Consider the following 13,376-nt stretch of genomic DNA (forward strand, 5'->3'; position numbering starts at 1 on the left):
CTCTCGCTTTCCCCTCAGCATGGCTGGCTCAGGAATTCTGGGAGTTGAAGTCCACGAGACATAAAAGAGCCAAGGTTGCCTACCCCTGGTATAGGTAAAGAAATGAATAGGACCCACATAGTTCATCCATTCTGAGCCATGTAAATGCAAGAGGCTTCACTGCTACACTACTCACCATAATTGTCAGCGATCTTAGAAAGCTGAATTGGGGCATCCAGGAGAACCTGCCGGCTGCTCGGAGAGTTTTCGTTGTCCCTGTCCAGATACAAGACTTGTTACTTAACGACACTCCAGATTTTCCCCCCAGCTCCTCATCCCATCGTTGTAAACCTCTCTTGCATTCAGGGAGGCTTCTGCAGTCATAATGGGTATCCTGGTTTCCTTGGTACATAAATTAAAATAAGCCCTGGTGACACAGTGATTGAAGTGCAGTATTGCAGGTAAACTCTGCCCACGGCCTGCAGTTCAATCCTGACCAGCTCAAGGTTGACTCGGCCTTCAGTCGTTCCAAGATTGGCAAAATGAGGATCCAGATTGGTTGGGGGAAATAGGCAAATAATGCTTATATTCTAAACCGCCCAGACAGCGCTGTAAAGTGCTACGGGGTGGCATATGAGCCTAAATGCTATTGCTATAATATGTAAATGTGGCTTGGATTCTAAAGTTCTTCCCAAATGGTCTTGGCGGATTCTGGACTTCTAGTGGCTGCTTTACATATTACATCATCATCGAAAATGAAAGCTTATCTGTTCTGTTCTTCATGAACGCCTTTTAATCAGAGGTAACTTACAGATGAAGGGTGTTGAACATACGCTGGCAGATTGCACGGATGTCCATGTCATCTTTCGAGTCTCGGGACACGTCTTGCAAGAGCTCACCGACGGCTTCAAATAGATCGTCCACCGTCTCAAAATCTGAGCTGCCACTGTGCAGGACCCCTGCCAAGAAAAACAACAACAACTGTTAATGCAAGGCTGAGACCCAAAGGCGTACAGGCTGAGGAATTCAGAGAGCTGAAGTACACACTTCCTAAAGTTGTCCAGGTTTAAGACCACTGTTTTAGAGGCTTAGCTAGCAAAATGCTTGGAAGAGGGAAAGAATCTCATTTTAGCTTGAATTTGGCTTCCCCATTGACTTTGCTTGTCAGAAGGTCGTAAGACACTCCAACCATCATAAATACGAGCCAGTTTCCAAGCATCTGAATTTTAATCACGGAATCATGGGGATGCTGCAATGGTCGTTAAGTGTGAAAAAAGGTCACTTTCCCCAGTGCCGTTGTAACTTCGAACAGTCACTAAATCAACTGTTGTAATTCGAGAACTACCTGTAGTGCAGATTTGAATTACAATACTGAAAATGAAACAGAAGCTAATATAGTTATTTAACCCAAAGTTATATAATAGTAATAGCAATAACAACAAAACAACAACAACAATAATAATAAGTTGGAAGGGACCTTGGAGATCATCTAGTCCAACCCCCTGCTCAGGCAGGAAACCATATACCAGGGGTAGGCAACCTTGGCTCTTTTATGACTCGTGGACTTCAATTCTGGGAGTTGAAGTCCACGAGTCACAAAAGAGCCAAGGTTGCCTACCCCTGCCCTATACCATTTCAGACAAATGGCTGTCCAGTCTCTTCTTGAAAACTTGTAGGGTTGGAGCATTCACCGCTTCTGGAGGCAGGTTGTTCCACTGGTTAATTGTTCTCACTGTCAGGAAGTTTCTCCTTAGTTCTAGGTTGCTTCTCTCCTTGATTAATTTCCATCTGTTGCTTCTTGTTTTGCCTTCAGGCACTTTGGAGAATAGTTTGACTCCCTCTTCTTTGGGGCAGCCCCTGAGATACTGGAACACTGCTATCCTGTCCCACCTCGTCTTTCTCTTCCTTAAACTAGACATTCCCAATTCCAGCAGCTGTTCCTTATATGCTTTAGCCTCCAGTCCCCTAATCATCTTTGTTGCTCTTCTCTGTACTCTTTCTAGAGTCTCAACATCTTTTTTACATTGTGGTGACCAAAACTGGATGCAGTATTGCAAGTGTGGCCTTACCAAGGCATTGTAAAGGGGTATTAAACAAGTCTGACTATGTGTAGGCTGTTGGTTCTGCCAAAGTTTAGCTAGGTGTGTTGTCTTCTACTGAAATACAAAATGGTGCACCTTGCAGCTTATTTATGGAGTTACACCAGGCCTTGGCTGAGCCATACCCTGCAATGCCTTGCCAGAATGAATCACAATTAAAACTTTGGAAGGGAAATAAGAAGCAGAGGGAAAGGGTTGTATCTTTCCCAAATGCCAGGCCTGGAAGAGCAGAACACATGTCTTGAAACAAAAAGCGGTAACTCAGAGCTTTAAGTACCCTGAATTCAATTCAACAAAAACCTAATCGAAATAAGACTTGCTTCAGTGAAAACAATTACTGAAATATGGTGAAAATGAAACATGAAAAGAAATCCGCCAAATACTTAGTTGAGATCGACAGCTAAAAATATAGAGGCAGCAAAAATTAGGAAACAATGCTCTTTGAAAACACACATATACTCTTTTTTTATATAGTATTTCTTCTATTATAATATATGAGCTTTTCACATTGGTGCTTACATTTTTCTTACAGAGGTCACAGGCTAAAAATACACGAGAACATCTACTCTGGAATAAGATATTGGACTTGCTTTATGAGCACCCAGCTAATATCTGCTTACGTTTATCCAGTGCTTTTGAGTATATAAATCATTTCACATTTATGACCTATTGAATGATGTGGCACTATTAGCTCCATATTTCAGAGGGCTGGAGAGCAGCAGCCATTAAAGAGTTGTGAGAACTGATGGCAAAAGAGAAGTTGGCAGTAAATTTACTCTTTCCATTTGCTCACAGACTTCCAACAATTTACACACATCTATTTCAAATCAATTTCCAGTCAAGATAGTTGGGAGGGTGGATTGCACAAGTTGTCGAAAGGAGGGAAGCTTCTAATCAGAATCAGATCTTCCACTTCTCAGCAGAATTTCCTACCGTGAAACCTTTTGGGCAGGCTGTGAGAGAAACTGACAAACACTTAAGAGATAAAAGATTTTGTGCCATGAGCAAACTGCAGACATCAGACCTGGCCTGTTTAACAGGGTCCTGCTGATCTGGATGGGACACCAGCAGGAATATGACAGCTGATAGGGAGTTTGAAAAACCATCTCAAAACAAAGTAGTATCAAACCGTTTCTGTATGGCTGGCAAGAAAACCTCATAGTGACATCCATGAAATCATCTCGAGTAAAGCTCCTGTATAAAACAAACTTGATCTTACCTTTCTCCTAGACCAGGGGTAGGCAACCTTGGCTCTTTTATGACTCGTGGACTTAAACTCCCAGAATTCCTCAGCCAGGCACCCTGAGGGGAAAGGGAGAGGTTTCCAAGCTGAACCATGCTGGCTCAGGAATTCTGGGAGTTGAAGACCACCAGTCGTAAAAGAGGCAAGGTTGCCTACCCCTGTCCTAGACCACCTGGACATCTCTCAGGTAACCAACCGTCCTCCTTTAGGGAAGACAGTCCTTCTTTTGTAAGTTCTGTCCTCCCTCGAAAAGTGTCCTCCTTCATGTCCTCCTTTTCAATATTTGAAAACTAATCTGTAGGCCTTTTTTTTTCCTCATAGAATGCTCAGAACGGCATTCTGGCACCTTTTTTTGATGGTTTTTTTTTCCAACTTTTGCATGAGCTGTGCTACTCCTGCTATTGGCTTTCGAAAGCCAATAGGAATTGCTGCTGAGCGCGCCAAAACACCCGGCTGGCAAATTTTGCACATGCAAGTTGTCTGTATTATTGTTGCAATGAATAAAATGTTTATTTACGATATTTTTTCTTCAATTTATTTGTGTCCTCCTTTTCATTGTAAAAAAGTTGGTCACCTTAACATCTCTCTATATTTTTTTAAGTAAATGTGAAATGGTTTAATATTGCTTTCTTCTCAGGGGTGTGGGGGTGGGTGGCAGGGATTGAGTCCACCCAAACTCCAGAACTTTAAAAAAAAAAAAAAACTAGAGAATGCTGCTTTCTATCAGTGTTTCTCAACCTTGGCAAGATATGTGGACTTCAAATCCCAGAATTCCCCAGCATAGCTAGCTGGGGAAATTCCAGGAGTTGAAGTCCACATATCTGAAAGTTGTAAGGCTGAGAAAGACTGCTTTTTAGGTATGGAAAGTCTATAAATAAGACGGACTTATAAGTTGCTTCATCAACTCATCTAAATTGAGTTTTTAGGCTCTGAGATTCAACCCTTTTTCCTCAAGCTCTGAATTTCACCCCATACTCCTAAAGGTGGAAAAAATGTCCCAGGAATGGGAATTTCTTAAGACTCTTTAAATGGGAGACCACTAGGAAATCCCAGGAAGGGATGCAAGAAGTTGCCAGCAGTTGAACTCAACAGGAAGGTGCTTTGACCAGGATTAGAGCTTGGACAGAGCTTTCACCGTCTCCTCTTTGCCCAATTTAGGGCTTCCAAACCAGCCTTACATACAGCTAGTCCTCAACTTACAGCAGTTCGTTTAGTGACCATTTGAACTTACAACAGCACTGGAAAAAAGTGACTTATGACCGTTTTTCACATTTACGACCCTTTGCAGCATCCCCATAGTCACGTGATCAAAATTTGGCAACCAACTCTTATTTATGACGCTTGCAGCGTCCTGGGGTCATGTGATCCCCTTTTGCGACCTTCCAACAAGCAAAGTCAATGGGGGAAACCAGATTCACTTAACAACCGTGTTCTTAATGTAATTAACTGCAGTGATTCACTTAACAACCATAGCAAGAAAGGTCGAAAAATGGGGCACTTAACAATTGATTCACTTAACAACAGAAATCTGGGGCTCAGTTTTGGTCGTAAGCCGAGGACTACCTGTACTGGAAAGCGCAAATCTTCGTTGATCTGGACAGCAAGCACGTCCCCCTGGCAAAAGGCGCCCCCCCTTTTCTAGGCATGGACTAGTCCAGGGACCCGCTGACCACAAGGGCCAGAATACAGGCAGGAGGTACCAATGTACTGGGGAGGGGGGGGGAAGAGATCTCGTGATCCTCCGAGCCCATCGTGCGATGTTCGAGCGGTCCCTCCTTCCCTTCCAGTTGCCTGAGGAGGCTCCACCGCCCTCGCAGCCTAACGACCCTCTTCAGAAGCCGAACAGCCACCCTGGGAACGGAGAACCGAGGCCCAAGCCGACCCCAGAGGCCTAATCCTTCCCCGCCTCAGCCTCACCCACCGGTCACATATTCGAACATCTCTCCGTCGAGTTCCGGGAACTCCCTCCGCAAAATCTCCGCGCAGGAGCCCGCCATGGCAGCCCGGCCACTGGGCCCTTCCTCCCTCAGCCGCCGGCCGCCGACTGCAGCGTTGGCCGCCGCGGTGGTTTTTGGGAAATGTAGTCCTCCGCGTTAGCCGTAGGGCGGCGCAAAGGTTTCTGGGAAACCGAGGCCGTTGAAACTGTGGCGGAAGGCCCTTTTTTTTTGCTTCGTTTTTTGGAGTTCAGAACAAAATGGATTAATGGACACCATCGTTAATGACCAGACGAGGCCGCTGTGCGCATCCTCGTACCGCAGCTGGTGGCAATTCCTGGTTGATATCCAAAAGCCAAATAAAGTTAGGCCGGTGTAACGCTTGGTTAGGAGACCTTTAGGGAAGCCCAGTGCTAAACTGGGAAATTCATCCTGGAAGAGGATGATGGCGAATCTTTTGGCAAGAGAATGAAATAAGCATCAGGAATTGAGTACAGCTCACAAGCCTTGCATAGCTGATAATAATAATATTATCAGTTAATTGCAAAAGGCAGCTTATATCCTGCAAGGGTTGGTTTCTCAACCTTGGCAACTTTAAGACGTGAGGGCTTCAACATGGCTGACTGGGGAATTCTGGGAGTTGAAGTCATAAAACATCAACACCTGCCTATCGCAGGTCCCTGGGAAGGACTTGAGAGGTGGATAAAAGTGCCAAATCCAGTCTGAACTGAAATCCAAGCTGACTGTGTGATGAACCATAATAACTACAAGCAAGGACTGGTGGGACCACAAAATAGACAAAGTAATAGAAAATGAGGAAGTGCTTTACAATTCAAACAGGTAAAGCATTTGCCACACAACACCTCAGACTTGGCAATAAGAAAGACAAAAAGTTGGATAGAGGATGGAATAGAATTAGAATTAGAATAGAATAGAAAGCACAGTACTAGAGAAAATCATAAAATACAAAGAACTGTAAATAAAAGTAGAATGACTGGCAAAAAAGCGGGGGGAGACATCAGTGTTAATAACCAGATGAGGCCCCTGTGTGGAAATATAGTACCAATAGTAATAGTCCCTTGGATGCAATCCCAAAACATCAGGAGCGCCAGTGGAACATTATCGGCGTTGAAAACCACTCTCAGTCAATTGCAAAAGGCAGCTTTACCTGGACAGCTTACATTCAGCGATGATACCTTTAACACCATCAGACAGTAACATCTGCCTATCTCAGGTTGTTGGGAAGGTCTCAAAAAGTGGACAAAAAAGCCAAATCCAGTCTGAACATCTGGCTGACCATACAGCAGACCATAATAATATGACTTTTATGACAGCAACCTGGTTGATTTCCAACTCTCTAACGAGGTCAGGCTTAGTGCTTGGATGGGAGGCTACCAGGAAATCAGGATCAGGCACATGCTTATCAAAAAACAGCAGTGAATCTTATAACTAGTAAGCCGTGCAGAGTCACCTTATAAAGGAGATGGATGGCATTAAAAAATTAAGAAAATCTCAATTTGGAGATTTTGTTTTTCAACTTTGCCTAAAAACAATTAAGCCTTTCTTCTGGTTTTATTTTTGATTAGTTTACCAAACAAGCAGCAACAAAGCACACACAAAAAAGGAAATACGTATACCTATGTAAACTCCAGATTAGAGCAAATGTTGAAATGAAAATATGAATATAAAACATTGCAAATCATGGTTATGTGACAGTGAAACTCTTCAACTAGTCCTAAATGGGGGCTGGTTGCCAAGTGCCCAAAATGTGGTCATGTGACCATGGAGGGGATGACATGACACTTTACGATGGCCAGAAGTGTTTTTTTCCGTTGTAGAGCACCCTTTCTGAGGCTGTTGTAATTCCAAACGGTTGTTAAATGACTGATCACAAGTCAAAGATTTTCTGCAATTAGGATGGGATTTACTTATTCTATTGCACCAAAAAGAAGTTAATGTTTTTTCCTTTCTTTCCCCCTTTCCCTTACACTTTTTCCTCTTTCCCTTCCCCTGTCCTCCATCCCTTCTCCTGTCCTATTTTCCCATTAATTTCATTTTCTTTGTTTGTATTTTTGTATTTTATATTTTAACTAACAAACTAATAAAAAGTTGAAACTCTAGGATGGGATTGCCTGATGAAGTTTGGCACCCACCCGCAGAAACTTTGGGAGTGGATGGTGATACAATTAAAAGAAGGAAAGAAAATGATTGTTAAGCTCTTGGTCACAACTGATAATCGCTGGATTCACAGGAGATGTGTTTTAAATTCCAGGCACCAAGATGAGATCCTTCTCCGGCTTGACCTTAAGAACATCTTGAAGGCATCTGCTGGTCCATGCTGATTCAGTGGGGACACCATGCTGAGTCAGTAAGGCCTGTTTGGACATTTGGTTTTCTTTCTTGTTTGTTTCATCAAACTAATCTTTGGATAGCAGGCCAGTGGGTTCTTGGGACAATTAACTTCTCATGACTTGCTAAGCCATAAAACTGACCAGGCATAATTTTATACATATCTGATATGTATTGGCAACTATAAAGGAATCCACGATCAAAACCTATTTTCCAACTGTAACAACCCTCCCTCCACTTCCCATACTGCTTATGAAATCACAGGTAATATCAAATGCGTAGTTAATATTTAGGGTTGATTTTAGTTAACTTTAGGGCTTTTTTTGTCATAGAACGCCCAGAATGGAGTTCCGGCACCTTTTCTGGATGAAATCTTGTAGGGTAGGCAAGGCAGGTTGTATAACGTGTGTGAGTTCCGTTTTTTTTTTTTTTTTTTTACAAAAAAGCACTGGTTAACTTAATTGTCCTCAGATGCTTGACTGTAACCAGAGCTGGATGTGTCCTTTCCCAGTTCAGGTTGATGAGGCATTGTCAGTGCTTTTTTTTGTAAAAAAAAAAAAAGTTGCCGGAACTCACATATGTCATACAACCCACCTTGCCTACCCTACAAGGTTTACCTTTATAGTTTCTAAAAAAAAAAAAAACATTTAATTTTTAGGGTATCTAAAAGACTAGGACAGTGATGGCGAACCTTTTAGAGACCGAGTACCCAAAAACTGGCTCCTCTCTGCCCCCGTTCCACCCCTGCCCTGCCCCCTCTCCGCCCCACCCTGCCTGCCCGCAGGGCCACTTACCGCCTCCAGGGCCCGCCGCAGATCGCCCAGGCAGCCCAGCAGCGCCATGGCGGCCAGGCCCTCTGCCCACACCCCGCAGCATCAACTGTGTGCGATGGGGCATGAGGGCAGAGTCTTGTTTACGCTGCCTGGCTATCATGTCCTTGGCTGCGCTGCTCCACGTGGGCCACACTTGGGGGTGACTCTCCTCAAGGGAGGCTGCTGGTGAAGAGGGGGTTGTGGGGGGAGGCAAGGCTGGGACAACGGCCCGTGTGCCCACAGAGAGGTCTCCAAGTGCCGCGTGCCATAGGTTTGCCACCACTGGACTAGGATTTTGTTCAAGGTAAGTTAATACTAAAGTACGTATAGTCAAGGCCATGGTTTTCCCAGTTGCAATATATGGCTGTGAAAGTTGGACCATAAGAAAGGCTGAGCGCCAAAGAATTAAGGCCTTTGAACTATGGGGCTGGAGAAGACTCCTGCGAGTCCCCTGGACTGCAAGGCGATCCAACCGGTCAGTCCTAGAGGAGATCAACCCCGACTGCTCTTTAGAAGGCCAGATCCTGAAGTTGAAACTCAAATACTTTGGCCACCTAATGAGAAGGAAGGACTCACTGGAGAAGAGCCTAATACTGGGAAAGATTGAGGGCAATGGAAGAGTGGGACGACAGAGAATGAGGTGGCCGGATGGAGTCACTGAAGCAGTAGGCGTGAGCTTAAATGGACTCCAGAAGATGGTAGAGGACAGGAAGGCCTGGAGGAACGTTGTCCATGGCGTTGCAATGGGTCGGACACAACTTCGCAACTAACAACAACAAGTTAATACTATTAATGTTACCATGTACTGTGTGGCTTTAAATTACAAGAAGGCATTTTATTAATCTTTTGGGAGATTTATCACTGGCATACCTGTTGTGTCCTGAGCCTGCAAAGGCAGGCTCGGGACATTGCAATGGTCCCGGGCAGTTGCAAGCTGCCTGGGACCAGACTGAGTGGCATCGGCTTCGCGCGCATGCGCGAGGCGCGGAAGTGTGCCAGAATGTTACCTTTTTGCCCGGGGATGCTATTAAAGGAGTCAGAGAGGCCTGCGAGCCTCAGAGCTGTGACACAGAGAGAACTACTTTAAAATAAAGGGCTGTTGGAATTACAGAATGTGCTGTATTCATTCGCGGTTGACTTGAGGACTCAACACTGGTGACGAGGATGGGATAGCTTACAAAAACAAAAAAGAATAATTGTAAGCTTACCCAGGAGTCCTGGAGAGAGGAAAACGGCGTTAAACTCAGCACCTGGCCTGCCAGTACAGCGTCGCTGGAGGTAAGCTGGCTGATAGACCCCTTCCTAACAGAGAAGCAAGAATGGCGAAGATAGGGACACTGTCTGAATTTGATGTCACGCACCCAGAAAGATGGGAGTCTTATGTTGCCAGAGTAGAAAATTACTTTAGAGTAAATCAAGTAAGAGAAGATGGCTTTAAGGCTGCTACTTTGCTGTGTGTCTGTGGTCAAGATGCATTTGAAATTGCTGAAAATTTGGCAGCCCCTGCTCCTCTTGAATCTGTAACTTATACAGTTTTAAAAAAATTATTGAAGGAACATTTTCAGCCCAAGTTGTCTGTTATTGCGTGGAGATACACTTTTGAACAGAGAGCTGGTAAATCAGCTAAAGAATACATTGCAGCCTTGAGAAGAGCAGCTAAGCCTTGTGATTTTAAAGACTTAGAAGAAAGGTTGAGAGACTGATTTGTATGTGGGTTTAGGAACAGAGACTTGCAACAGAGACTCATTTCATTCCAAGATGCCTTGAGAGAGGTCACTGCAGAAGAGGCAGCAGGTGGGGCAGTCAAGAACATGAGGCCTATCAAGAATAACCCAGAAGCCGTCTCCGTGCGCCATGAGGGAGTCCAGGATAGCTCGGAAGAAGATCGTGAAGATGAGGTGGATCATCTCTACCCAGCCAAAGAAAGAAAGCAGAAGGAAGGCAAAGAAAAGTCTTCAGCTGTACCCAAGTGCTTCGGGTGTAGAGGTCGCCACAAGAGGACCGACTGCAGATTCCGTTCTGCAATCTGTAGAGCATGTGGAAAGCAAGGCCACATAGCAGCTATGTGTCTGGGCCGTCAGAAGGTACAACCCCGAGAAGAATTGTGCCTGAAAGGTACCAGGGTCCCCAGCCAAAACAGGGTGGGTTTCTGTGCATCACGTAGAAGCATTTATAGGACATGCACACATAGGCCACTTAAAAATAAACTGTCACTTAAGGTGAAGTTGCAAGGAGTTCCATTGGTTATGGAACTGGACACTGGGTCTGCACTTTCAATTATTTCCATTCACATTTTCAGAAAGATTTGTTCTAGCAGTGGGTTCCAGGCCAAGCTTAGGCCATCCAATATAGTCTTAACAGACTTCCAAAATTCCAAGGTGTGTGTTAAGGGGGAGGCCACCCTTAATGTACAATACAAGGATTTTGAAGGTCCATTAGATGTATTGGTAGTTGGGGGTGAACGCACGAGTCTCATTGGACTCGATTGGTTTGAGGCCTTGGTAATACAAGTTACAGGGCTTCACAATTTGCAAACATTAGGTCTACAGCAGTGGTTCTCAACCTGTGGGTCGGGACCCCATTTGGGGTCGAACGACCATTTCATGGGGGTCACCAAACCACGCTGTCCACCATTTTTTTCCCTTTTCCCTAGCTGTTCTACTCCCTCTTATTGGTGGCCACACCTACTTGGGGGTCACCACAACATGGGGAACTGTATTATGGGGTCACGGCATTAGAAAGGTTGAGAACCACTGGTCTACAGGAAGTCTGCAAAGAATTTGCAGATGTCTTCAGCCCCCAGCTGGGAACATACAAAGGCCCCCCAGTTTCCTTGAAAATGGACCCCACTGTCACTCCTATTTGAGTAAAAGCAAGGAGAGTACCCTTTGCTTTGAAAGGGAAAATTGATGCTGAATTGGACAAATTGATTCAGCAAGTGTCTTAGAACCTGTTGACTCAAGTCCATGGGAAACTCCCATAGTCACGCCTCTCAAGGCTAATGGGGACATTCGCATCTGTGCAGATTGCAAAAGCACTCTAAACAAGGCATTGCAACAGCATGCATATCCTGTAGTCAGCCACATTTTGGCCTCCCTCAAAGGAGGGCGTGTTTTTGCAAAGCTGGATTTAGCACAGGCTTATCAACAGTTACCTGTTGATGAAGCTGCTGCTGAAGCACAGACTATTGTAACTCATAGGGGGGCATTCAGTCAAAAGACTACAGTTTGGAGTGAATGTAGCTCCTGGAATTTTCCAAAGTGTAATGGAAAACACTCTGAGAGGTGTACCAGGGGTTTGCCCCTATTTTGATGATGTCCTAATAGCAGGAGAATCCACTCAAAATTTAGCTGAGAGATTGAGGGCTGTTCTGCTGCGTTTCAGGAAAACAGGTCTCAAGCTTAAAAAAGACAAATGCAAAATTGGAGTGTCTTCTACAGATTTCCTGGGATTCAGAATAGATGCCAGGGGTATTCACCCTGCTGAGTCTAAATTAAAGGCTATACTGCAAGCTCCTAGGCCTAAGTCTAAAGCTGAGTTACAAGCTTTTCTGGGCCTCTTGAATTTTTACAGTGCATTCATACCTAACAAAGCTAATGTAGCAGAGCCACTTCATAGACTCTTAGACAAACAGGCAGTGTGGCAGTGGTCATAAGCACATGAAGAAAGCTTCAATGAGGTCAAGGCCTTACTTACATCAAATGATGTGCTTGCACATTTTGATGAAACTCTTCCTGTGTGCATCGCTTATGATGCTTCCCCTTATGGGGTGGGAGCTGTACTCAACCATTTAAGACCTGATAGAATTCAGGTTCCTGTTGCATATTACTCCAGAACCTTGTCTTCTGCTGAGCGAAACTACGCTCAGATAGATAGAGAAGCCTTGGCCATTGTTGTTGGAATTAAAAAAAATCCATGATTTTCTATATGACAGACACTTCACGGTCTACACTGACCATAAGCCTCTGTTGGGGTTGTTTACTACAAACAAATAAACTCCCCATATCATCTCCCCTAGAATGCTGAGATGGTCCATCTTTCTGTCAGCCTATGACTTTTCCTTGGTTCACAAACCTGGCAAGGAAATAGGCCACGCTGATGGCCTTAGTAGATTACCTTTACAAATGGTAGAGGCTGCCCCTGCCCCTGCCATCAACATTCTTTCCATTCAGGCGTTGCCTGAGTCGCCCTTAAATGCCAGGGATGTGGCTGCTGAATCAGCCACGGATCTCACACTCACTCGTGTATTGTCCAGGGTTCTGTCTGGATGGCCTGAGATTTGTCCTGAGTTTCTGGCTCAAGAAGCATGAGTTATCCACTTTTCAGGGTTGTTTCAGAGTTTCTGGCTCAAGAAGCATGAGTTATCCACTTTTCAGGGTTGTCTGTTGTGGGGCAGCAGAGTTGTTATTCCTACCTCAATGAGACCTAGGCTCTTGGCTTTCTTCATGAGGGCCATCCTGGCATTGTCAGGATGAAGGCGCTTGTGCGCAGCCATTTATGGTGGCCAGGGTTAGACAGGGAGATAGAGGCTCAAGTGCATGGATGCCACTTGTGTCAGCGCTCACGCCCTGAAATGCCTCAGGCTCCTGTACATAAATGGGAGGAAACACAGTCACATTGGTCTAGGGTGCACGTAGATTACGCTGGGCCCTTTCAGGGTCAATTCTTCTTGGTCCTTGTTGACAGCTATTCAAAGTGGCTTGAGGTTGTACCTGTCTCTTCCACCACTGCTGCCAAGACCATTCAAGTACTGAGAAGGATTTTTGCTGCACATGGGCTCCCAGATGTCCTGGTGTCTGACAATGGTCCTCAATTCACTTCTTTCGAGTTTCAGGCTTTCTTGCAGGCCAACATGATTCGTCATGCCACCTCTGCACCATTCCACCCTTCCACCAACGGTATGGCTGAACGGACGGTCTGCATCACCAAGGATGCTTTAAAGAAACTGACTTACGGGGAC

The 13,376-nt window shown here is 44.9% G+C and overlaps 1 protein-coding gene across 2 annotated transcripts in view; it reads right to left on the reverse strand.

The window, feature by feature from the left end:
* The window catches only part of ABCF3 (ATP binding cassette subfamily F member 3), a 35,691-nt gene extending 30,293 nt beyond the window's left edge, over nt 1-5,398 (reverse strand). For both annotated transcript variants that reach the window (XM_039347055.1, XM_039347063.1), the window contains exons 1-3: nt 5,243-5,398; nt 791-938; nt 176-255 (exon numbers count right to left, since the gene is read on the reverse strand). In XM_039347055.1, coding sequence (XP_039202989.1) covers nt 176-255; nt 791-938; nt 5,243-5,318 — 304 coding nt within the window. In that variant the 5' untranslated portion in view covers nt 5,319-5,398. The remainder of the gene's footprint in view (nt 1-175; nt 256-790; nt 939-5,242) is intronic.
* Nucleotides 5,399-13,376: the final 7,978 nt, after the last annotated feature.

Source organism: Crotalus tigris, unplaced genomic scaffold (genome assembly GCF_016545835.1).
Source record: "Crotalus tigris isolate CLP2741 ecotype Arizona unplaced genomic scaffold, ASM1654583v1 scf7180000017552.641344, whole genome shotgun sequence".
Classification (NCBI taxonomy): Eukaryota; Metazoa; Chordata; class Lepidosauria; order Squamata; family Viperidae; genus Crotalus; species Crotalus tigris.